This window comes from Schistocerca serialis, chromosome 2 (genome assembly GCF_023864345.2).
Source record: "Schistocerca serialis cubense isolate TAMUIC-IGC-003099 chromosome 2, iqSchSeri2.2, whole genome shotgun sequence".
Lineage (NCBI taxonomy): Eukaryota > Metazoa > Arthropoda > Insecta > Orthoptera > Acrididae > Schistocerca > Schistocerca serialis.
In genome coordinates, this window is record NC_064639.1 from 305,185,602 (window position 1) to 305,211,866 (window position 26,265).

Consider the following 26,265-nt stretch of genomic DNA (forward strand, 5'->3'; position numbering starts at 1 on the left):
TTATTCATCAGTCAAAAAACGTTATGAAAATCATCAATTTCTAATTGCTTAACTAATTATTCAATGTCAAAATAGGAGAAAGGGTTATTAACTTTTTCGATTATTTTTAGTTGTTTTATCCATTTTCCTTTCTTTTCCATTTCTAAAGCTGTTTTTTTGTTCCTCTAATCCTCTATCATCATTCTTCTTATTTATAACTACAATTGCAATTGCTGCAGATCCACTAGTAAGCAAACCAATTGTTGCTTAATTAGTTAATGAAGCTTACGAAATGGTAGAAATCCACCTTCATGTTCTATTTTCCTTTTTTGTTAAATATTCAACAATCTTTTTCACAACAGGTATATTTAATGAAAAAGTAAATTTCGACCCGCATTTTCTGTCTCTTTCTTTTTTGAACAACAGTTAAAATGGTTCAATAACATTTAATTGTTGATCATGCAGTTTAAGTGTAACTGATTTTGATTTAGTTCTGCCACTAGGTACCGAAATATAATCACTCGACAAGTTATTCGTTTGTATAGATTATAACATAATAAAGAATTCTTATTAATGCCATTCATTTTTATCAAAACCCATTCCTAATTTGAGTTTAGCATACATAGTTCTGCAATTGCAGCAATTTTTTTCTGTTGATGAAGCATGACATGTATGAATTGTTTCTTTTGCAAGTACTTGTATTTCTTTATGTGCTTCATTTCTTTTTTCTAAATCTTTATTATCTCTACATTCAATATCATATTCTTTACATGCTTCCTCTAATGAATTAATTTCTTGATCTCCTCTACCTAATCTTTCTGCTAATTTGTTTCACTGGTCACAAAATAGATAGCCTCGAAGATGCATTTCAAATGTTAATTTGTTAATGAAAGTATTATTAAGCAACCCTTTCCCATATTTTACACTCTTCCAAAATGTATATGGTAAAATATTCACTTTATTCCAACTTTTTCATTAAGGTAATTTTTATTCCCTGTTAAGTTCTTCTATCATGAATTACTGTCAATCTGTCAATTAATTCTCCAAATCATTCAGCCAAATATATTCAACTCGTTTCATGAATATTTTTTCTAACAAATTATTAACATTTCTATATGAAAAGTAAGAAACATTGTTGATCAATTGTTTTAAACATATTATGGAATTTATTAGCTTCAATTGCTTTTATTTCATTTGTATAACTTTAATTATTTTCTGTATTTGAGTCGAATAAAATTCTAGCAAGATTTTGTAAATCAGGAGAATCAAATTCTGTACCCAAATCATCAATTGTTATTCGTTTTGTTGTCAAAATTTTCATTAGTCCATCTGTTCATGTATATTCTGTTTCACAATCACCCTTGAATTCTACTGGTAATTTGCTACTTATTTAAATCCTGCAACAGGTGTAACTCCAAAAACATTATCTGCATTATGATTGATAAATTCTAACATTCTTTCACTCATGTTTACTTTTACATTATTTTTCCTTTTAATTGGGTTCTGTGTTCATGTTTATTAAATAAATCATGCATTCACGATTCACTTAATGTTTCGTTGAACTGTGTACTTTCATAATGTTTAATTGGTCATTAAATTCTTCTACTTAAAGGTGATTACAGGGAACCATTTGTTTCTGAACTTCTCTATTTTCTTCAATGCTTTTAAAACTTTTTCTCCTATTCTTTCAATTCTTTGGTTAGCCTTCTCAATTGCATTGAGAACTGGTTGATCTTTTTTTAATTTTTCATACTCTGTTCTTGGTTGTTTTTTGCATTCTCTGAACTCTTATTTTTATTGTTATTTACTTTTGCATATCGTTTGGCACTTTTTAACATTTTCTTGATAGTATTTTGCACACATTTATTAAGAATATGAAATATGTATATTTTTTTAATTTTATATTAAATTTTTCTGTTTATCATTTACATTCAATTTTTATATTTAATGGTAACATTCACTGTCAGTGCTTATGTTTAATGTTTATGTCCAACATTCATGTTAAATGTTTAAATTTATATTTATGCTTAACATTTACATTTAACATTTATGTTTAATGTGTATATTCAAAGTTTATGTTCAACATGTAAAAAATTCTTAATCTTTTCTCTATATTTACATTCATTAATTTTCTTGTCATATATGTTATTATAAAACAAAATTTATCCTTTGTCCAACATTTATTATGTATTTCTTTAAATTCATCAGATTTTAAATTACCACCACTAAATTAATGGTAAAATTATATCATGTTGTCTAAAAATATTTACAAAATGAAAATAATCGCTAACTAATCGTTTTGGAATTTTAGAATGTGTTATACTTAAGTATTTAAGTATTCCTTTATGTCTTCCACTTCTATACCTGTATCTAACTATACCTTGATTTTCAAGAATGAAATCATGAAAATCTGCAACTGACCTATCTTCACATTCATGTGTTAGAATTATTTCATCATTATTTTTTATGAAACTAATAATTTTCCATAATTTTATCTTCAATTTTTTTACATCTTTTTATAAATTCTTGATATTTTTGTTGATATAAATTTTGAATAAACATACAAATGATTATTTCTTTCCAGTTTAACAAACCTGTTTCTAAAATATAATTGTCGACTATTGATGTTGTTTTTCCACATCCACTTGGCCATGTAATTGCACGTCAAATTGAATTTGTTAAAGTTTACCATATTTGTTTTTTAATTTCTTTTCTGAAATTCTGGGTCCCCAATCTGTCATTTATTTACATCATTTTTACTAATGTTAATTAATGTTTTTTAATTGAGTGATAATTCTTCTGTTCTGAAAAAAAGGTTAACTGTTCCAATAATAGAAGCGTGGTAAAAGTGTTTCACTTGTTGGTTTTTATTCAATTTTGTAACTACAAATATTGTATATATGTATATAAGGGGGTTAGTCTGTGTTGTTGCCCTGGATGATGATTACAAGAATATTTTGCCAGGATTGGTAAGCAGTGGGTCCTTGAGGTACGGCAATATGTGAACACGAGAAAAAAGCTTAAACAGTTTTATTAACAAATGCGGATTACAAAACACACCTGCTACGTGCACCCATCATCACTGTGTCTGACATCCTAACAGTGGGTAATTACGGTGGTATCGAAGGGCTCCATGGTGAGCTAAGAAAAGGGACATATTTGCGCCTTAGGCTGTGCTAGTTAATACTGCCCACTGCAGACAGCGGCCAGTCGCATACTCCCCGTTGCAGTGTGGCCAGACGGGCATCTACTGACCAAGCAAATTGTCTGCATTCCAGACAGGTCGGCTGGCAACCGCATGTTAACGCACTGTACAGCTATGGGCAACCCATAGACCTTTACATCGCTCTCCTCAGAGAAAAAGAGCAACCATAGGTGGCTCAAAACGACCTCCTGGGCGTTATGAATCTATTTCTCCATTTCTGGCATCAGAAGGCATTGCAGACACAGTAACATGCAGTACAGAGAAGCGTGCCTTCAAAATGACAATTTCATACATGACAAATGTTGTTGATAAAAGACAAATTAATAAAAGCAATAAAAACACAACTTACAATCAAGTAAGCATTAACATTACAGGAGCAATCGAAGGACTTAATTCTATTTACTGCTTCAATGACATTTAAGCCATTATTTGAAGAGATAACATTTTCATGGATGCCCTTAGTCAAATTATTGTCTTCAGAAAAACTTGATAAGGAATGCTTTCCATATGTTAATACATATGTATCATTGTAATAATCAGAGAACATTCTAGTTAATAGCAAATGTCCAGTTGCATGAAATGTAGTTGGCAACACACTAGGCATATCAAATAGTTCACATGATAAATCACAATGTGTGGCATTCCAGATTAATCCACTATTGTTCAATTTTAGTGTAAAGGGTAGCTCAGATGTATCACAGTTTTCACATGTAAATGCGACATCAATGGTGGAGTTAAATTAGAAAATTATATCTTCAGAATATCGTTTAAGAAATGGATGATGAAGATGCATTAAAATGCTAGGGCAATCATCTGTTGGGGGATGATTCATAAACAATTCTTTCTCACAGCTGTACACTCTACTGTCTAAGAATACTGCCAATTCAGGGCAAATTAACTTATGACTACGTTTACATATATGCAAATCATTTTCATTTAGGGACACAAAATATCTTTGATCCTTGCTTATCAGTAGATAATTATTCAGTACATAATTTACATGAATACCTGCCTGTCTCCATTTCATGGGGTAAGTATAAATCTTATACATTTCAAAATTATGCTTTGATCTAACAATGGGAATAGGAACGATAACAGTTAATTCATCTTCAATCATTAAGGAGTGTTTAGTGATTAATTTATAGCAAGCATATAAATTGTAAGAGTTACAGGGTAAATCATGGTATATGTTGCATCTACCTTTCATTCAGTTGATAGTAGGATGTATAACAATTGTTCTGGATGTAGCAGTACACTGCTCAGACAATCATTTGAACTACTTTCTAAGGCTGTTCTTAAGTTAAGGACATCAATTCTAGCATTTGATAAACTATCAGTAACCCTTAACAAAAGAGTGTTTAAATCTAAGTGTGCACTCACAGCATTTAATCCTTGGAATAGTTCTTGGATATTTGCGTTCATTTCATTATGAAGTACGTGGAAATGTGACATAAAGTGCTTTAAAATCTGTTCGATGAAAACTGTGTGGTTAGTAATGGTTCATTGCATATTCATTAATACGATAATTTCATTAGAGTGGTTAGTTGAATCTGTAGTGGACTGTTGTTCAAGAGCTAATATTTTGCCTTTAACTTCCAGTAGGTTTCGACTAGTTAAAGTATCTAATACAGTACAAAGGATACTCCCTCCAAAATCAAACCAGGCTCATTTCTGCCTAATTAAAATTTTATGTGGCAAAAGCTTTAAAAAACAATAAATCTCTTGTGCATAATTAGCAAATGTAGACTCTATCTGCATTTTGGCTGTGATCAAGTTATTATACCAATATATACCCATTTTCAAAATTGTATCGTTACCCTTAACAGAACGAACTAGGTCACTTTGCTTCTTTACAGAATTGAACTGTTGCTGGATTTCACTCAGATTGTACTTGAGGACAAGTTTTGTATTACTTGTTGAAACTACCATGTCTGATCATGGTTCAAACAAAACACCTGTACTCTGTGGTACTATTACTAGAGCATTAGTAGAATAAGCTATCATAGCAAGCATTAGAATAAAAATGAACATGTTTAATTAGTTCTAAATACTAGAATTAACAATGAACATAAGATAAATGAGTTTCATGGGGTAACCTGTGGAATAAAAGTGTTAGTTTCACTTGTGCACTCGTGCAGTAGCTTCAATACTAAATTTTCACAACACATTCACATAAGCACATGGCTGAAATTGCACTCTCACACACTACACACGTTTAAACAAATTGTAGGGGTGTCTGGAACAAGAATTCTTGGAACGTGGCGATGCCCCGGCCTCAAAGCCTGGACTGCGACCTCACGATCCTCGCTTCCTGGGTTTGAGAACAGCAGGTCTGTCTCTCGGTCAGTCCTCATCGTCTTGCGACACTGCAGGAAATCTACCCAGAAATGGCTTTACACGATTGACATGAACGACAATCGAACGAAAGGGCAGTTGGAACTTAAGAGTGACTGGCGACAACACCTCCAAGACTGGATATGGTCCTTTCCAAAAGATTTTAAACTTTTTGAATTGACTCTTCTTTAACACCACATTGCTCAGACACACAAGATCTCCAACTCGATACTGCGCCACTGCTGCTTGGTGGTCATGTTGTCTTGCTTGCTGAAGAAAGGATTGATGATTCCACTGTTCCACTCCCCTCCATGATTCCTTTAGCTTGCGTGCTAGATCCTTTACGTGTTCATTGCTGATTCTGGCAGTCGATCATGCAAAGTCCAAGGGTGAATGCATTCTTCTTCCATACGAGATCTCTATGGACTTAGGCTAGTTAAGCTGTGCATTTTGGCATTGTAACAACTTACCAAGTACAGTAAACAGACATCCCAATAGTCATGTTTGCTGCTCACATAATGGCTAACCATTTAATAATTGTTCTGTGGACGTCCTCGACGCTTCCATTTCCTTCAGGGTGTGCTGGTGTAGTCCTTAACTGAGTTATTTGTTGAGCTTACAAGTCTGTTTAAGTAATTCACTCATAAAATTCGTTCCTTGATCACTAATTGTACTTAATGCGATCCAAACTTAAGAATCCATTCCTTTATAAAAACTTTAGCTATGGTCTCAGCGCTCTGATCAGGTATTGGAATCATGAGAAGGTGTCTAGAGAAATGATCTAACATTGTCAACATGTACTTGTTTCCATATTTAGTCTTAGGCAACGGTCCTATGACATCTAATCCTACTCATTAAAATGGTTCACTTGTTTCTGGCAGTTCTTGCAATAGCATTCTACTTTTTCCTACATTGTTCCATTTGTTACAGGAATCACATTGTGAAACAAACTCGAAAACGTCAGCTTTTCGACTCAGCCACCAAAGCATTTGAGCCATTTTGATATCTGTTGATTTTTTACTGCAATGTCCTGATAATAAAGAATCGTGTTGCCCTGTCTTGATTTGCTGTTTCATGCTCTCAGGAATAACTAGGCGGTTTCCTTTACTAGTGATTTTGTGCAATAATCCATCTTTTTCGTCAAAACGTTGATCATTATTCCATAATTTGCATTGTGGATGTTCTTCTTGAGCCACCTTTAACTCTTCTTCTCGACTTATTGCAACACAAACATTGACTTTTCGACTCATTGCATCAGCATTCACATGTTGTTTACCAGTTTGGTGAATAACCTTAAATTGGTACTCACTCAGTCTTAATACCCATCTTGTTAATCTGGAACTTGGATCCTTCAAGCTCAATAACCATTTAAGTGCGGCATGATCTGTAATAACTGTAAATTCTCTTCCTGTTAAGAAACATCTGTTAGGTGTTATACCAAAAACCAAAGCACAAAGCTCCTTCTCAGTTGTAGTATAATTACATTCTGCTTTGTTTAATTGTCTGGATGTAAATGAGATTGGATGCTGATGACCATCAACTTCTTTAGACAAGATTGCACCTATGGCAAATTTGGATGCATCGGTTGAAAGAAAGGGTTACTGAAATCAAGATAGGCTAACACTGGGGCTGTGGTTAGAGCAGTTTTAAGCTCATCCATTGCCTTTTTGCATTATGTTGACCAATTAAATGTGGCTCCTTTCTTCAGTAGCTGTGTAATTGGATTTGCTATATTCGCATAACCGGCTGTGAATCGCCTCTAGAAATTTGACAATCCCAAGAATGATTGTAGTTCTTTCAAATTCTATGGTTCAGGAAAATTCTTTACATCTTCAATTAATTTTGGATCAGGTCGAACACCTTCACTGGTTATAACATGACCAACATAGTTAACTTTAATTTGTGCAAAATGACGTTCATTTGTTGATAAAGACAGGTTTGCGTTTCTTATATGCTCAAAAACAGCTTGTAATCTCTCAGTATGCTGCTTCATGTTTTCACCAAAAATTATTACATCATCAAGGTAAACAATTTCTTCTGTTGGGGTGAGCTCTCATAAAACTGAATCCATCAGGTGTTGAAATGTAGCTGGAGCATGACGAAGTCCAAATGGCATACAAAGATACTTGTATACTCCTGTTGCTGTTACAAATGAAGTTTTTCCTTGATCATCTGGATGCACTCTTAACTGGTGATAACCACTTGTTAAATCACATACTGAAAAAATTCGACATCTGCCCAAGTAATCCAAGGTTACCACTAAATTTGGGGAAGGGTAAATGTCAGGTGTGGTCACAGCATTCAGGGATCGGTAATCAACGCAAAAATGGAACTGTGGTTTTCCTGAAATTGATTTCTTTTTTACAATTACAACAGGCGAACACCACGGTGGGTCTGAGGGATCTCTTGGTTTTGTAATTCCGGCTTCTAACGGTTCATTAACCATATCTTCTACCAACTCTGACTAAATGGTATTCGGTAAGGTTTCTGTGTGATTGGGGCTGCATTCCCTGTATGAATGTGATGCTGGACTAAATGAGTGACAGGTAAATTTGTACGTTCTCGGAGTAAATCTGCATACTCCAGCAAAACAGGCGCTAAAATCTTCTCTTCATCAACTGTCAAATGTTATATCTTTTGCCAAATCTTGCGCTTCAGTTCATTATTAATTTCGTCTCCTCATTGCAATTTTGCGGTACTGTTACAAAAATCTGTGTTTATAACTGCAGCATTTGTTGCCTCATCTGGAATCTGTATTACGTCGGTTTTACTTATGCTCGACACTTCAGCAACTTTCCTTCCTTGTGGCAAAACAACATCCTCATTGCTCATATTCGTTATTGTAACTGGGACGTTTGCAACTATCTGTCTCACCATTGTAGCTACACCTACACTTCTAGTAACATAACAATGCATTTCTCAGATTGCTCAATTAATAACAAAGCTCCTTCCTTGCATTGGGGTGACTTAATTTCAATGTAAATTGTCTTTCCTGCTCACTTGGAAATTTACTGAGGCTGATCAATTTGAACATCGACTTGAACTGATGCATCGTTTGGGCGATCCATTCCCACGACGTCAGTATTGCAGCTCTTTTGAGGACGATTTGAAGTACGATATCTTAGGCTGTAGTTACTACGGCCTAGTCTGATCTTTCTTTCTGTGACAAATATCTCTGCCTTGTGAGTGGACAAGAAATCAAATCCAAGTACACCATCACAATGCGTTTCGTTATTTGAAACTACTTGCACCCTTGCTGTGTATTTATCTTTATTTTTACCTCTATCTTGGCCTTGGCTAAGAATTAATTCTACAACTTCTCCATAGTTACGTAGCTTTCTTCCATTTAACACTAGCACTTTATATAATGGCGGTTTCAATTTATCCTGTTCTAGGATCGCTCAAATGTAAAATAAAAATCCATCACGGCCTTTCGTATTCTAGCCAAACTGGAGTAGACCAACCTGAATTCCAGTGTTGGATGTCCCTGCATAGTTGGAAGATGTTCACGCTGCTGCTGCTCGAAGTTCACATTGTACTGCACCTCTTCAGGACTGTAGATTTTCCATAATTATCCCACTTCTGACACCACATTAATGAGGCCTGTGCTCCTGTGTCAATAAGTAGCTTGATGTTGCTCCCACGATATACAGCACCTATAACGAAGTCATTTTCGGTCTGATTATCGCTGGAACTAACAGGAATCACTGTCTCCGGCAAGGGGCGGATGGAGTGGTGGCCCGTACGTCCCTGTACTCGTTTAAAGATCTGTCAGATTGTCTGTTGTGCGATTACCTTTCTTGTTGTTGCGACAATCTCTCGAAACATGATCCTACATCCCGCAATGATAGCAGATTCGATTGTCTTTACAATCCTTATGCTTTTGACCCAGCCTATTGCATCTGTAGCATTGTACAGTTGTGTTAAAAACTCTACGCTCTTGTTTCTGCATCTCATTCGGTCGCTTTAGTGCTTCAATGAAACCAACAGCTGATTCTACTGCTTCCTGAAACGTTTTACATCGCGCCAGTCTAACAGCTTTGCTTACTTCCTCTCTGTGCAACCCATGAATGAATGTGTCCAAGGCTCTCTGGTCGGCTTCGAACAGCTGATCTCGATTTTCATTTTCATCTTCTACTAACTCGTATCGTTGAGCATTGATGTTTCGAATTCTGTCAGCAAACTGCTTGATAGATTAGTCTCGTCGCATTCGCAAACTGTGAAGCTGCTCTCTTCAAAATCTGATCGCGTTTTTACATTTAAATCTCTGAACAGCAATCGTTATAAACTCATTGTAATCTTCTGTTTTCACGCAAGTGGGCTCTGCGCTAATGAAATCTTGTGCTGCTCGCTGAATTCTTAATTTGGTAACAATTAACTTATCGGAATCTGTCCATGATCCTAACAGGGCGGCACCTTCAATTGTACGAAAAAACATTTTAACATAATCTTCGGGTTTCCCGCTAAACACTGGTACTGATGGCAATAGTGAAAAATTATTTATTGTAGTTGTACTTTTACTGCAAGAACTATCATTTGAAAAGTCTCTCAGAATGTTACGCTCGCTTCTTCCTGCTTTTAACTGCCGAATCTCTTCTTGCAATTCATTAATAACAGTTTATAGATCGACAACATTACTCTGACTGGATTACGACATTTCGTCTAATTTAACGCCATTGAGTCACTCAAATGTAAAATAAAAATCCATCACGGCCTTTCGTATTCTAGCCAAACTGGAGTAGACCAACCTGAATTCCAGCGTTGGATGTCCCTGCATAGTTGGAAGATGTTCACGCTGCTGCTGCTCGAAGTTCACATTGTACTGCGCCTCTTCAGGACTGTAGATTTTCCATAATTATCCCACTTCTGACACTACTTCTGTAAGGGGGTTAGTCTGTGTTGTTGACCCGGATGATGATTACACGAATATTTTGTCAGGATTTGTAAGCAGTGGGTCCTTGAAGTATGGCAATACGCGAACACGAGAAGTAAGTTTAAACAGTTTTATTAACAAAGACGGATTATAAAACACACACACTACATGCACCCATCATCACTTTGTCTGACATTCTAACATCGGCCAATTACAGTTGTATCGAAAGGCTCCATGGTGAGCTAAGAAAAGAGACATATTTGCGCCCGAGGCCGCACTAGTTAATACTGTCTGCTGCAGACTGCCGCCAGTTGTGTACTCCCCATTGCAGTGTTGCCAGACGCGTGTCTACTGACCAAGCAAATTGTCTGCATTCCAGACAGGTCAGATGGCGAGTGCATGTTAATGCACTGTGCGCCTGCGCGGAATCTGTAGACCCTTACATATACAAAAATAATAAACCTAATTGTGATGGAGAAACTATAGAAATTACTCTTAGTCAATACAGTTAGAAAAATTTAGGAAATTTTTTTCATTCAAAAAAATTCAAACATTCATATAAATGCAGATAAAATTTTGACTGAAGATGATGAAAAATTATAAGTGGATATAAAAGAAAATAATATTGCATGTGTGTTACTACTTAATAATCAAAATATTGAACCTAATAAAAAAACAGTTGCTGAAGATGTTCAAAAATCATTCCATTTGAATTAATCAATTTAAATTTTAATTTGGCTGAGGGAATGTTTGTTAAGCATAATGATCATTTGCATAGAGAAACTAATATTATTGCTTCACTGAAACCTAATTCTGAATTTGGTGGACCAATAATTTATGAGCAAATCATCCAATAAAATTACAATTTTTTATACAACTGATAATTTAGAAATAACTATAACTGATGAAATGATAATTTAATTGACTTAAATTCCTGTACCTTTTGTTAAGTGCGAACCAGAATATTCACTTGCCTTTTGTTAAGTGCTAACCAGAATATTCACTTGAAACAGACTGATTTAAAAGTCCAATAATTGCAATTTCTTTCTTGGAACTTCAAACAATTGAATTTGCTGGAGTGGATTACAAGGAAAAAGAAAATTTAAAATAGGGATTTCGAATTATTATTATTCTGGAGTATTTTACATCCCTTACTTTATTATTGTAATTTTCCAAAGTAATCGAAAAAATAATCAGTTACTTGGTCCTCTTTTATTTGATCATGTTAAATATATATATATATATATATATATATATATATATATATATATATATATATATATTAAAAATGGAAGAACTGGAGGTTTACCACAAGAATTATGGAATCTTGAACCACCAAATAATTTCTTAACAAATTTTGATTCTGTCACGTTAGATATTTTAAAAGAATAAATCAACTAAATAGTGATATAAATGTAAGTCCATTCAATTTTATTCAAAATTATCCCTTTTATGTAGTTAATAGATCTAGAAGAATGAATGTTTTGGCTGTGCAATAAACAGCAGTGAAATGATGTGCATTATTTAATGGAATGATATAATTGCTTGTGTTATTATTATTCATGGTAAAAAGAATTTAACTTATGATTTACAACATAAAATGCTGACTGAAAATTTATAATTAAATAAATGAATGAAAAATTAGAAAAAATTAATGATCTTTTAACTTCATGTATTCATTTCCTTTAGAAATATTTTCAAAAAACTAGAGGAGATAAAATCTGGAAAACCGTTCCTGTCTTTAAATGTTTTAATTTTTTACATTTCTTAATTTTTTTCTCTATAAACAAAAATGTTCAAGAATGGTAACATTGAAAATCTATTAACTGAACTTAAGATGTATAGTAATGGTTGTTCAGAAGTTATCTCAAAAGCTGAATTTGTACTAATTAAATTTGGTGATAAAATTTTATTACTTTTAGATGCAAAACATAAAATTGCTCCTTGAATCGTTATACTACAATCTTTAAAAAGGATAATGACAAATTAGATAAAATTGTGGGATAAAAATATATTTATTATGGTTAAAAAATATAAAAATTGACCTATACATTCTACTGAATCTGAATAATTCTTAAAAATTTTGTAATTTTCTTTTAATTAATTAAAAATTACCTTTACTATAGTTTTCTAAGTTCTTAAACAGTTCAAGTTCTTTGTCATTCATGTTTTCATTTTATTTACATAGAATATAGTTTTTTGATATAGGCAAATGAGATTTCTTGGTTGGGGAAAACTGCAAAATTAGATTCTTTGTATGCAACCTGGAAATTTTACTCGAAAATGTTCTTTGCACCAGATCTCTGTTAATTATAGCATTTGGGTGATTGCTGCACTACACTGCCCTACAACAATGTCTCTTCTTCCACATATATACATAGCTTCATCATTTAAAACTCAATTTTGAGTGTGACATTCTGCTTGATCTTTAGTCTTGGTATATATAACACAGCAGCCTTGGCAAGTGTCGTCTAACATATTTATTTCTTTACCAAGACTTGCTAGTCTTTTTTCAAGCTTTCTTCCAGCGAAGTTGGAATGTGCAACTATATTGGCAGCTTGTCTGGAAGACTACCACAACCATGTGTGATGCCCTTTCTATGAGGCATGCTAAGATACTGCGAAGATAAAGTATTTACAAGCATTGTTATGTAGCATGTCTTTGATAACCAGCTACCTGTTGTGATGGAATGGAAATCCATGCTAACAAATAGTTGCCTTATTTCCTTGATGTCTCACACCACATACTTCAATAAACACAACTAATAGAAAACTTCTCTCTACCCATTAAGTGCAGAAGCTGTGAACTAACGAAAGTTACCTCTTCTTCTTCTCATGGCATCACAAATGTATGTGAGCTCCATTCTGCCGTCCCCAGAACGGTTCTCTGCCTTCCTTGGAGAGATTTTATATCCACTGCTTTTGGTGCCTTTCTCATTGTTTTCATTCCAAAGCCTTTTTAGCCATTCTTCCAGGATTCACACTAAGCACATGTTCAGCCCACATTATTCTCCCTCTTTTTATTATTCTTATAATGTCCGCTCCATGCATAAGGCAGTCCAAATCTGTATTCGCTTTAGATATCCAGAAACCACTATTATCCTCAAATGCTTCATAAATTTAGTGCAGAACCCTTCTTTGAAATATCCTGACCTTTAACTCATCAGTACTTGTTACTTCTGGTATCCTTTAAGACATGTGTTCTTGGATGCGCCTGCTGCACCTCAGATACTGTGAAAATCTCAACAAACTCTTTTCGTGGATATTTCTAGAATGCTGTCAAGTATTTGAAAATATGGAAGAGAACACCTACATTAAATTTATGTTTGCGAGATTCCAGTATTTTAAAATGACTTCATATCATGTTTAGAAGTCTGTTATCATGAATGTCAATTGGCCTCATTTTATTGTTTAATGTATGGTTCTGTTACACTGATCAGTTGTTTGTGTGAATATATCAGTTCATTTGCATGAACTATGAAGATTCATATGGATCGACATTTTAGATTTTATCATTGTGTTAAGATGTTCCACAATACTTGCTTTCATCTGGAGTGTTGAATAGTGGTGTGTACCATACTTCCCCAGTACCACCATGAAAAATCTATTACAAAAGTCACCACCATGATTGATTTGAAGGTTTATCGGAAAGCGATTCGTTTCTCTCTATAGTATCTGATCTATCATCTGTGCAACTACCATTTCCATTTTTGCAAATTTTGCTTTCATGTCTATAACTCCTAAAATGCATTTAAAGTAAATATCTGCCTGTTAGCTTTATATTTTGACATGTCTACACAGGAATGTTTTGCATGTTGGTTTGTGTAATTCTCAAACCACCACCTCCATAGATCATAATTCGATAACATGCCACTTTATCATACCCAAAATGATTGAAATGATTTCGTTCAAATGACTGGTATTTCTGGCAGTGATCGATATTATGGGAAGATTTCATCATTCTACAATTTCATTGTGGTTATCATAATATATATACTCCTGAGATCAATGTACTTGTCATACTGGATGTCAATAACACAGTCAGGATAATGCTCAAAAGCTGGTTTCTTAATGTTTTTATTTATTACTTTGAGGGTTTTCTATCCATACTTGGGGTACTGTTTATTTTATGTACATTGATAATACATAGCATTTCTCTACATATTTTTAAGGTTTACTTTAAATACATATCATGTTTCGCAGTTGTTAAGGAAATTAGGCTCAATAAACCAGTTTTACTTCCAAATTCTCTGGCCATGATCCATATGGTGTGATTGGGTACTTATGAATGTAGTTTCCAGCATGTGGGTACTTCCCTGCTAACACCAAACTTTTCTTTTCTGTCATTTATGTTGCCATTCTGAAAGAATCGTTCTAGAGTTAAAATGCAGCTACATCTACGTCTAGTTACACACTCCACAAGCCACCATAAAGTGCATGCTGGAGGGCGCCCTGTACAACTCCTAGCCATTTCCTGTTCTGTTCCACTCACAAACAGAGCGAGAGAGAAATAAATGTCTTTATGCCACCATACACAAAGTTACCATGGTGATTCCACTCCAGAAACACTCAAATTTCGTTTTGGTATGTTGAATGCTAGTTTCGAATTTTGAGTTAACATATCAAATACATGTTTCTCCTTGAGCATTCATATCCCTGAGACTTACACAATCACTCTGAATTATGTGTTGACTTACAGACAGCTGTTCTAGCTGAATATGTGGCATGCAACAGAATTTATGCATAGAGTAATCTTTTCAGGATGGGATTATACAGCCAACTGGTTGGCTGTATAATCCTATGCTGAAACTAATATATTGTTGCTGAGAGACAGCCATATTTTTCAAAATTGCTTACTGTAATGTATATTGGTGGAGTTACCTTATGTGATCAAAAGTATCGGGACACACCCAAAAACATACGTTTTTCATATTAGGTGCATTGTGCTGCCACCTATTGGCAGGTACTCCATATCAGTGACCTCAGTGGTTATTAGACATCATGAGAGAGCATGAAATCCAAGTTTTCTCACCTCCCACCTGACTGTCATTGTACTTGCACTGGATCTTGATGCAGTTTGGAATTTCTGTGTGATGGCCTGGATAGGTGTCTGCCTATTACACATTAGGACCCTCTTCAACTGCCGGCAGTCTCTGTCAGTCAACAGTCGAGGTCGGCCTGTACGCTTTTGTGCTGTACGTGTCCCTTCACGTTTCCACTTCACTCATCGGAAACAGTGGACATAGGGACGTTTAGGAGTGTGGAAATCTTGCGTACAGACGTGTGGCAGATGTGACACCCAGTCACCTGACCTCGTTAAAAGTCCGTGAGTTCTGCGGAGTGCCCCATTCTGCTCCTTTATGACAAGGTGCACCGATATACTGATACAATAATCACTGCGGAACTGTTCCACTGCTGGACCTAGAACATAATGCTGTAAAATGTGTCCTTATCCTTAGGCATTTACCGTTTTCGTAAACGCAAAATGGGTACCACACATTAACCATGACAAACCATGAAAAACTCCGCAATTCACTGTTGACAGTATACCTAATGGGAGGTAACGTTGTCCAGAACGTTCTGCAGTCAACTGCCAACCCCAAACACTTCCATCGGATTGCCACAAGGAATAGCGTGTGTCGTCGCTCCGAAACACTTCTTTCCAGTCATCCACTGTCCAGTGGTGTCTCTCTCTATGCCATTTCATGCATCGCTTAGCACAGACGACACGACAGTTTGGCTTTAGAGGAGTTGCCCGACCATTGACCCCACTTTTTTTGACTCCCTATGCATAGTCATTCTGACTGCTGCACTTCTGTTTCCTTCCGCTAATTTCGTGCGATTTTTATAAGTACCCTCCGCAATGCTCGACAGTCCCTGTTCATTAGTACATGAGGTGTCCACCCCTGGTAGCTGAGTGGTCAGTGCGACAGACTGTCAATCCAAAGGGCCCGGGTTCGATTCCCGGCTGGGTCGGAGATTTTCTCCGCTCAGGGACTGGGTGTTGTGTTGTCCTAATCATCATCATCATTTCATCCCCATCGACGCGCAAGTCGCCGAAGTGGCGTCAAATCGAAAGACTTGCACCAGGCGAACGGTCTACCCGACGGGAGGCCCTCGTCACACGACATTTCATTTCAGTACATGAGGTCACCTGGTATTGGTTTTGCTGTGGTTGTTCCTTCGCATTTCGACCTCACAAACACATCACCTACAATGGACTTGGGCAGCTGTAGAAGAGTTGAAATGTCCCTGAAGAATTTCTTATCCATGTGACATCCTACAACTAGTTCACAATCGCAATCACAAAGTTCTCTCGACCAATCCATTCTGATGTTACTGTTTCTCTTCCACAATACGATAATTCTCACCTCCTTTTCTGCTGGCAGGCCTGCTGCTCGAATCACCTAAAATTTGCGCCGCAGAAATTGTGGAAATGAAAAGAGCTATTGATGTGCGGTTCTCATAGAATGGATGGTAGTCAGAGGCTGTTGACATTAACATAGTAAAATTAAGGTGAATTAGAATGTCAGTGGTGTTTGTTGCTGGACTTAAGTGCAAGTTGTTTACGAGATATCGCCATTTTGAACATTTTCGACATTGACACTTGTTTGTTCATTTCAACCCGTATAGTTGCTAGGTACGATGTTGTCAGGTTTCCTTACAGTGTACTCGTGCGTTCCTTGAGTGCACTGCGTCTTGCTAGTCAGTTAGTGCGAAACAGTCCAAGTAGCAGGTCGTGAGTGGACGATGGGATGTACCATTGCAGAAAAAGCTCATGGTATATGGAGAGTGGAGGAGGAATGCATATCGTTCTTGCACAGTGTCTGAAGCAAGATATCCCAAAAGAGTCTATAGATAACAAGTATGGCCAGGTAAACCGCCAAAACATGTGCTACTGGTCTGTTGACAATCCCCATTGGTGGAACATCAGCATCCACACAATGTAAAATGTGGTGAGGGATAATGAACCGTCAACTTCTCGGGCCATGTTTCATAAACGAAACACTGAATGTGAGCAAGTATGCAGTCTCCAAACAGGCCATCTCCCACGGATGCTAGAAAAAGTTCCTCTGCTGATTAGGAGGAGGAACCTGTGGTAGCAACATAATGGCTGTCCAGCTCATAGTGCATGAAAAACAACAGCATGTCTTCATGAATTGTTTAAAAATCATTGGATTGGACTCAGAAGGCCATTCCCCGGATTTGACACCTGTAGACTTTTCTCTGTGGGAAAGACGCTATCTACAAGGCCATACCATTACATCCGATGATATACAATGGCGTATTAGTGCAACCTGCTTTGGACATCTCTGCTGAAATGCTACCATATGTGCAGCAGTCGTTTCATACCACGCTGGAAGCGTCCTTTGCCACTGTCAGTGCCCATTTTGGATAAGACCTGTAATGTTCAGTTGTCTTGTTACCAGTCAGAATTCACATAACTACTGTATGCATTGTATTGTTCTTTAGTATATGGTACCACAGGTATTATAGAAGTGTCAGTATAGGATCTTTTCAAAACACGATATCTCGAAAACGTCTCGCATTAGAATGCAAAAAATACACTTTGTAAGTATTATTATGAACTGTTGCTTGGCTAACAATTCGAGCTCTCGATTACAAATCCACTCAGTAGAAAACACAGGTCAATAGCACTTTCTATTTCTACAATATTTGTTGTGCAAGCTTTAGGAGATTCAGACTACATATGCATACACACATACAATACACACACACACACACACACAGGGTCGTCCATTGATAGTGACCGGGCCAAATATCTCACGAAATAAGAATCAAACGAAAAAACTACAAAGAACGAAACTCGTCTAGCTTGAATGGGGAAACCAGATGGCGCTATGGTTGGCCCGCTAGATGGCGATGCCAGAGGTCAACCTAATATCAACTGCGTTTTTTAAAATAGGAACCCTCATTTTTTATTACATATTCGTGTAGTACGTAAAGAAATATGAATGTTTTAGTTGGACCACTTTTTTCGCTTTGTGATAGATGGTGTTTTAATAGTCACAAACATATGGCTCACAATTTTAGACGAACATCTGGTAACAGGTAGCTTTTTAAATTAAAATACAGAGCGTAGGTACGTCTGAACGTTTTATTTCGGTTGTTCCAATGTGATACATGTACCTTCGTGAACTTATCATTTCTGAGAACGCATGCTGTTACAACGTGATTACCTGTAAATATAGGATTCTCGAACATATTCTCAGTTAGAATATAATGAATTTCCTTGAGACAGAGAAGTTGCTGTCCATGCATCAGCACGGCTTTACAAAGCATCGCTCCTGCGAAACGTAACTCGCCCTTTTTTCACATGATATCTTGCGAACCATGGATGACTTGACTTTCGGAAAGCGTTTGACTCAGTGCCCCACTGCAGACCTCTAACTAAGGTACGAGCATATGGGATTGGTTCCCAAGTATGTGAGTGGCTCGAAGACTTCTTAAGTAATAGAACCCAGTACGTTGTCCTCGATGGTGAGTGTTCATCGGAGGTGAGGATATTATCTGAAGTGCCCCAGGGATGTGTGGTAGGTCCGCTGTCGTTTTCTACCTAAATAAATGATCTTTTGGATAGGGTAGATAGCAATGTGCGGCTGTTTGTTGATGATGCTGTGGTGTGCGGGAAGGTGTCGTCGTTGAGTGACTGTAGGAGGATACAAAATGACTTGGACAGGATTTGTGATTGGTGTAAAGAATGGCAGCTAACTCTAAATATAGATAAATGTAAATTAATGCAGATAAATAGGAAAAGAATCCCATAATGTTTGAACACTCCATTAGTAGTGTAGCGCTTGACACAGTCACGCCGATTAAATATTTGGGCGTAACATTGCAGAGCGATATGAAGTGGGACAAGCATGTAATGGAAGTTGTGGGGAAGGCGGATGGTCGTCTTCAGTTCATTGGTAGAATTTTGGGAAGATGTGGTTCATCTGTAAAGGAGACAGCTTATAGAACGCTGGTACGACCTATTCTTGAGTACTGCTCGAGCGTTTGGGATCCCTATCAGGTCAGATTGAGGGAGGACATAGAAGCAATTCAGAGGCGGGTTGCTAGATTTGTTACTGGTAGGTTTGATCATCATGCGAGTGTTAGGGAAATGCTTCAGGAACTCGGGTGGGAGTCTCTAGAGGAAAGGAGGCGTTCTTTTCGTGAATCGCTACTGATGAAATTTAGAGAACCAGCATTTGAGGCTGACTGCAGTACAATTTTACTGCCGCCAACTTACGTTTCGCGGAAAGACCACAAAGATAAGATAAGAGAGATTAGGGCTCGTACAGAGGCATATAGGCAGTCATTTTTCCCTCGCTCTTTTTGGGAGTGGAACAGGGAGAGAAGATGCTAGTTTCTCCGCCACGAACGGTATGGTGGATTGCGAGTATGTGTGTAGATGTAGAAATACCACATTAATGCAAAAAATGCTCAAAATGATATCCGTTAACCTCAATGCATTTGGCAATACGTGTAACGACATTCCTCTCAATTTTAATGTTAGTGTGGCCTACACTGTGTAAACTGTGTATATATTGCATTATAAAGTTATTATTGTTTATGTTTTGGGATGACTAGAGAGGATGACTGTGTGACCTATCGTGATGACATATAGCTTGAGTACATGGATAATTCTGAGCGCTTTTTTACGTGGAAAGTTATATGCGCTATAGATACTGAGGCGCAATCGGCAAGAGGAGAGATTAACTGTACATTGTCCGGTGTCAGAATGTAGCAGCAATGGTAGTATTTAATTTTAGTTAAACTGGTAAATATCTTCCTCGCTTCCAACATTCTTGTGAATCTCATCATTTGCGTGTTTAACTGTCAGTGCAATTTGTTGATCTGTGCAAAACAACGACAGAAAGTCCCAGAAAGAAAAGGCGTATGGTGCTTCGATGCCAGCTGCATCACTAATTCGGCATGTAAATTCGATAAGTGCCAATCAGAGTGCTCGATTGATTGTGGTGGGATATAGGAGGGAACGTTTGCATATATTGAGAGCTGCAAGGCTACCAAGTTAGGAGCGTTGGGAAGAGCGCGTTCGATGTTATTTTCGCAAACAGGTTCTGTCATGGGAAGAATTTCCGTGCACAGAAACTGAGACATTTAGAAATCGAACGTTAACTATTTCTGGGACATTATAAACTTTCTGCGAGGTTGACTTGGGTGTTATTTTTTTACAGTGCCGTGTGACGTAAGAATAAAGTTGAGAACGTTTTAGATGGCGAGTCGTCACTTATGGTCCATTAGAATCACTAAGGGGAAAGCAGGTTCTGCTATTGTTGAATGGAGTTCTGCAGTGTCTTCGCCAGACTGCAGTTAGAGTGAGGGTAGCTAGGAACATCCCACGCGCGCGGTTCTGCTTGGATTGCACGCTATGTAAATAAGCCCTCGGTCACTAACGGCGCCTACATACAACTTTGGCCAGCTTTCGGCTGCAGGTCGCGGTTGCGCTCCTGCTCGATCACGTCAGCACATGTGTGTAGGTGAACACGTATTTGGATAGGAATTTCTCAGGTGTCACGTACGAATGGGGGTGCCGCCACCTCATGCTTGCAGAAGCCAAGCAGGGCTGTGATCGGTTAGACATCTGAGGGATACATCACTTATCGCTACCTCCTGTCTACTCTAATGGACAGGGCGTGGTGGACTGTGCTTGCGCACGTTGATTGCATTATTTCGGGAGCGGGTCTGCAGGCCATGATATGCGCTATTTGGACAGTTTACGAGTACTTAGTGTGTGTACACATCACTGTGCTATATTATTTAGGAGCAGTTTGCAGGTATGTACTGAAATTATTTCGGAAAATTGGGTGTTGTTTGCGTGTCTGCAGAGTGTGTATTGTGACGCCAAGCACATTAGGGTGGATGCTTTGTATCAGTGTGATAGATATACTCTACGATTAAATAAGTTGTTTGAAAATAAATAGATTGCATCCCATCCTTGCTCTCCCCAGCAGCCCAGAGCAGGCTGAGTGGTTTTCACACCATTTTCCCTCACCATCTTGGTTTACATCACGAAAAGGATGACAGCGTCCGCTGCTGGTGGTACTGAGAACTAGACCTCGTGGAGAACACATTGTTTGCCGCTATCAGGGATAAATGTACTTGTGTCATCAGCTGGTGTCACGGAGGCGTCCTCTGGTGGTGATGAACTGTACTAAGACAGTTGGGGTCTGGGGCTCGTGGTGAACGCATTAGGTGATGCTATCTTAGATTACGGTACTGGCGTCTTCACCTAATGTCACTACAGGCGTCCTCTAGTGGCACAGATATGAACTAAGTCAGTTGGGCTCTGGACTCAGTGGCGAATATACTGGGTGGTGGTGCAGCCTCTAATTCCTTAAATAAAGGCTGGTGTATGATTTCGATAGTTGACGATTAGAAAGCAGAGTCTTTTAGATGGATTATTATTATTTAAGAGTTCTTTGGCTGAATGGTATTGCATTATTTACATGTCCGCATGTCTGTAGGCTGCGCAATTGGTTATTTTTTACTGTTTACAATTAGCAAGCGTGTGTGTCCACAATCTTATACATGAGTTATGTAGGAATAGTTTGCAGGTCTGTATGCTGTGGGAACTATCAGAGCATGTGTTCTGTGATAAATATACTCCGTCCCTAAATAAATTGCCCCCAAATAAATAAAGTACATTCCTTCCTCTCTCCATCAGCCTAGTGCAGGCTGAATCCTTTTACCAGCAACCCATAGGAAGAGGTGGCGGCCTGGTGAATTAGGTTAATGGTGGTGGTGAGCTTCGTTTGCAACAATTTTCTTACTTTGGTAGCGAAAGCAGAAGTGACCTTTTTTTTTACTGTCAGAATTCAAACTTGGCGCCAGTTCGTAGGAGGAAGTGGCGGTCCGGTGGCCGAGGTTAGTACAAGTGTCCTTTCTTTTCCACAATTTTCTTACGTTCGTAGCGAAAGCGCAAGTGACCTATCTTCCCGCGATTTTCTTAGGTGTGATGCATTATCATGTTGGAATTTGAACCTCCCGCCATTTTTCTGGGCAAGGGGGACGTGGCACTTTCCCGCCAAAATTCAAACTTCCCGCCAAAATCTACCATCTTGGATGATGTCACTGGGGGTGTGTCTGTGACATCACGGGCGCCATCTTGGATAATCGTTCTTTGTGCTAGAATGCAGGTTGGGGTTAGGTGACGTCATCGACGCCATCTTGGATAACGGTACTTTGTGCTAGAACACAGGTTGTTCCAATACTGTCATAAACACAGAGATGTTTGAAAATGGTTGCATTATGCATGACGTTTTAATTTCCTTTTCAGGTAGCCGAAGTGATGTTGTATATATTTTTTCTTTGTTAAACATTTCATTTGCATATGACAGCAAGCATTTACGTAGAGTAATGTGTTCTAGGACACACGTCACAGTCAGTTACTCTATCCTGTCAACAAGGTCTCTTGGTCTCTTTCACTTGTGGGGTGCAGTGTGGCCACATGTCCTGGAAGTCTCCATCAGAATATCTCCTTGTTATCGGGAGTTTACATTCGCATAATGAAGCCATTTAACATTATTTTGTCTCTGATAAACATTTCATCAGCGAAGTAAAAAGCTTCACTTACTTGAGGCACAGTTCAGAGACACTGTCAGTTGGTAATCAGTCAGTGATGCTCTCCACTTGTTTGTGCTGTGATGCAGTTGTTTATAGCGCATAATTATATATGTGTGCACTAAATTCTTAAGACTTTCAGAATTTCGAATGTTTTATTGCCAGCACGCTGAATTATATGTGCTTTTTTAAAACTTTGGTGGCAGATCGTGTGTTTTGTATGGGCATCATAGATTTTATTGCAGCCTCAGAGAAGTTATGTACGTAATCTCAAGGTATCTCGTCGTTTGTGAAACTCAGTGGTGACGATGCTGCTATTTAGAACATGATACGTCAATATTTGTGAACTTTACAACTACTCAGATAGAAGCAGAAGTGAAGTAATTAAACAAAATCATGAATGATAAACTATAGAAGGCTTTAAAGTGCCAGGTACTGAGAATTACTTCTTGCACTTGTGTGCTCTTGTGGGTCCAAGCGGTGGATTCTGTACATTTCTGTTGTTTATGTAATAGTATTTATTCAAATATTTGCAATGCTGTCTTGACGGCTGTTTTGGTCACAATTCATGTGAGAGCAATAGCTTTTATTACTAATCCAGATTTGCAGAGTAAACATATACTGAACTTACGCCCTGTGAGTTTCACTTTGGTAAGGTTGTTTATTATAGTTAAAATGGTTCAAATGGCTCTGAGCACTATGGGACTCAACTTCTGAGGTCATCAGTCCCCTAGAACTTAGAACTACTTAAACCTAACTTACCTAAGGGCATCACACACATCCATGCCCGAGGCAGGATTCGAACCTGCGAGTTTATTATAGTACTGAGGTGAATATTCATTAGTGGATATGCATGCATGATAATGTTTTAATGGTGGTTGGATGTTTCATTAGCTCAGATAACATCTAATATATTTATGAGATTATTACTTCAGTCGGCGATGCTAGATGTGAGGTCAGCTCATTACCCAATAGCCAGTTTATTTTTTTTAGGAACATTTATCAGATCTCAGATACTTACATTTCTCAGACTGCAGCTCGTCGTGGTGTTGGACACTGCGTAGGAATGGCACTAGAACATACGTGGTCAGCTTTCCAGGAGAGAGACGACCTTCGTCCCCCTCCAGAAATAATGAAAAGGCTACACACTGGCCATCAGTATGGCTGTAGTGCTCATTGCGCAGGGAAGGCAGTACAACACATAGAACTAGGAAAGGACTTTGTATTGTGTGACAGGTTTGACAGTGTGAAGGTAATTTATAACTACTCTGACAGTATATATACGAGGGTTATTCCAAAAGTAAGGTCCGATTGATTGCCAAATTGAAACCACAGTGAACATCAGAAATGTTTTACTTGTAACAATTAGCTACACCTTTCAGCTACTTCTCTACGTAGTCGCCGTTCTGACTTAGACTTTTGTCATAGCGTTGTACCAACTTTTCAATAGCCTCATCATAGAAGGCAGCCGCCAGTGCTTTCCGCCAATTCTCCACGCTGGCCTACACCTCGTTGTCTGTGTCAAAATGTTGTCTTCAAAGACAGCGGTTCATGTGACCAGAGATGAAACTCAGGGGGAGACAATTGCGGACTGTATTGTGGGTAATCTCACATTTCCATTTGAAAACGATGCAGGAGCATCTTCATTGCCCCTGCAGAATGCGGCTGAGAATTGTCGTGAAGACGAAACAGCACGACAGTTATGTAATGTTGGCTGCATAGCTTCAGGCGAAATTTCTCACCAGGCCCTCGTACTTGGCGGCAGACACTATTTTCTAGACATCTTTACGCACTCACTGCGAGCTCAGAAATGAGAAGAGCGACGTGATGCTAACTGGGGTTATACTAGAGATACTCCCCAACACATCTGTGCAAAGCTTTATCGGATTTTCATAGTCGTTTCCATTTCGCGACCGATCGGACCTTACTTTTGGAATAACCCTCGTATATAGCTTTAAAACAGATGTTTTGTTAACATTTGAATTAGAAATTACAGTACGTTGAAAGGAATATTCAGTGCAAAATCAGCCGTAAAACTCTCCTGTTGGCCGAATAATGATGTCGTGAACCTGAAACAGAGTAAACATTTTAGTTAAGAGGAGAAGTAGGGAAGAAAGTAAAAGGTTGGTACATAAGTTTGTAGCGTTTTTCCATAGTTTTAGTAAACGCAACAGATACATATAACAGAGACTTTAGTCATCAATAATATGTTCTTCTTCACTTTGTACAACGTTCTGCGAGTGCAGGAGTAACTTTTTGATTCCACGACTATAGATGTCACGTGATTTTCGTATCAGCGCACACTCCGCTGTAGAGTGAAAATTTCATTCTAGAAACATCCCCCAGGCTGTGATTAAGCCATGTCTCTGCAATATCCTTTCTTCCAGGAGGTTCGGAGGAGAGCTTCTGTAAAGTTTGGAAGGTAGGAGACGAGATACTGGCAGAAATAAAGCTGTGAGGACGGGGCGTGCTTGGGTAGCTCAGTTGGTAGAGCACTTGCCCGTGAAAGGCAAAGGTCCCGAGTTCGAGTCTCGGTCCGGCACTCAGTTTTAATCTGCCAGGAAGTTTCCTTCAAGGTTGTTCCATAGAGAGTGAAAGTGTGAGGACGCAAGGCCAGGTGAATAACGTGGGTACGAAATGACTTCCCAGCCCAATTCCTGAATAGTGTTTTTTTTTAATTTTTTTTTAATGTTACTTACCCCCATGAACCATGGACCTTGCCGTTGGTGGGGAGGCTTGCGTGCTTCAGCGATACAGATAGCCGTACCGTAGGTGCAACCACAACGGAAGGGTATCTGTTGAGAGGCCAGGCAAACGCTTGGTTCCTGAAGAGGGGCGGGAGCCTTTTCAGATCTGGCCTTGTAACACTAACCAAAACAGCCTCGCTGTGCTGGTACTGTGAACGGTTGAAAGCAAAGGGAAACTACAGCCGTAATTTTTCCCGAGGGCATGCAGCTTTACTGTATGGTTAATGATGATGGCGTCCTCTTGGGTAAAATATTCCAGAGACAAAATAGTCCCCCATTCGGATCTCCGGGAGGGGACTACTCAGAGGACGTCGTTATCAGGAGAAAGAAAGCTGGCGTTCTACGGATCGGAGCGTGGAATGTCAGATCCCTTAATCGGGCAGGTAGGTTAGAAAATTTAAAAAGGGAAATGGATAGGTTAAAGTTAGATATAGTGGGAATTACTGAAGTTCGGTGGCAGAAGGAACAAGACTTCTGGTCAGGTGAATACAGGGTTATAAACACAAAATCAAATAGGGGGAATGCAGGAGTAGGTT

General features: G+C 38.1%; 1 protein-coding gene and 1 non-coding gene across 3 annotated transcripts in view; one reads left to right on the forward strand and one right to left on the reverse strand.

Moving 5' to 3' along the window:
* Positions 1-24,190: 24,190 nt before the first annotated feature.
* LOC126457077 (dehydrogenase/reductase SDR family member 11-like) overlaps positions 24,191-26,265 on the reverse strand; it is a 156,897-nt gene continuing 154,822 nt past the window's right edge. For both annotated transcript variants that reach the window (XM_050093079.1, XM_050093078.1), the window contains exon 6: positions 24,191-25,051. In XM_050093079.1, coding sequence (XP_049949036.1) covers positions 25,007-25,051 — 45 coding nt within the window. In that variant the 3' untranslated portion in view covers positions 24,191-25,006. The remainder of the gene's footprint in view (positions 25,052-26,265) is intronic.
* Trnas-uga (transfer RNA serine (anticodon UGA)) lies at positions 25,451-25,525 on the forward strand. The gene has a single exon. It is a non-coding gene; the product is annotated as a tRNA-Ser (tRNA).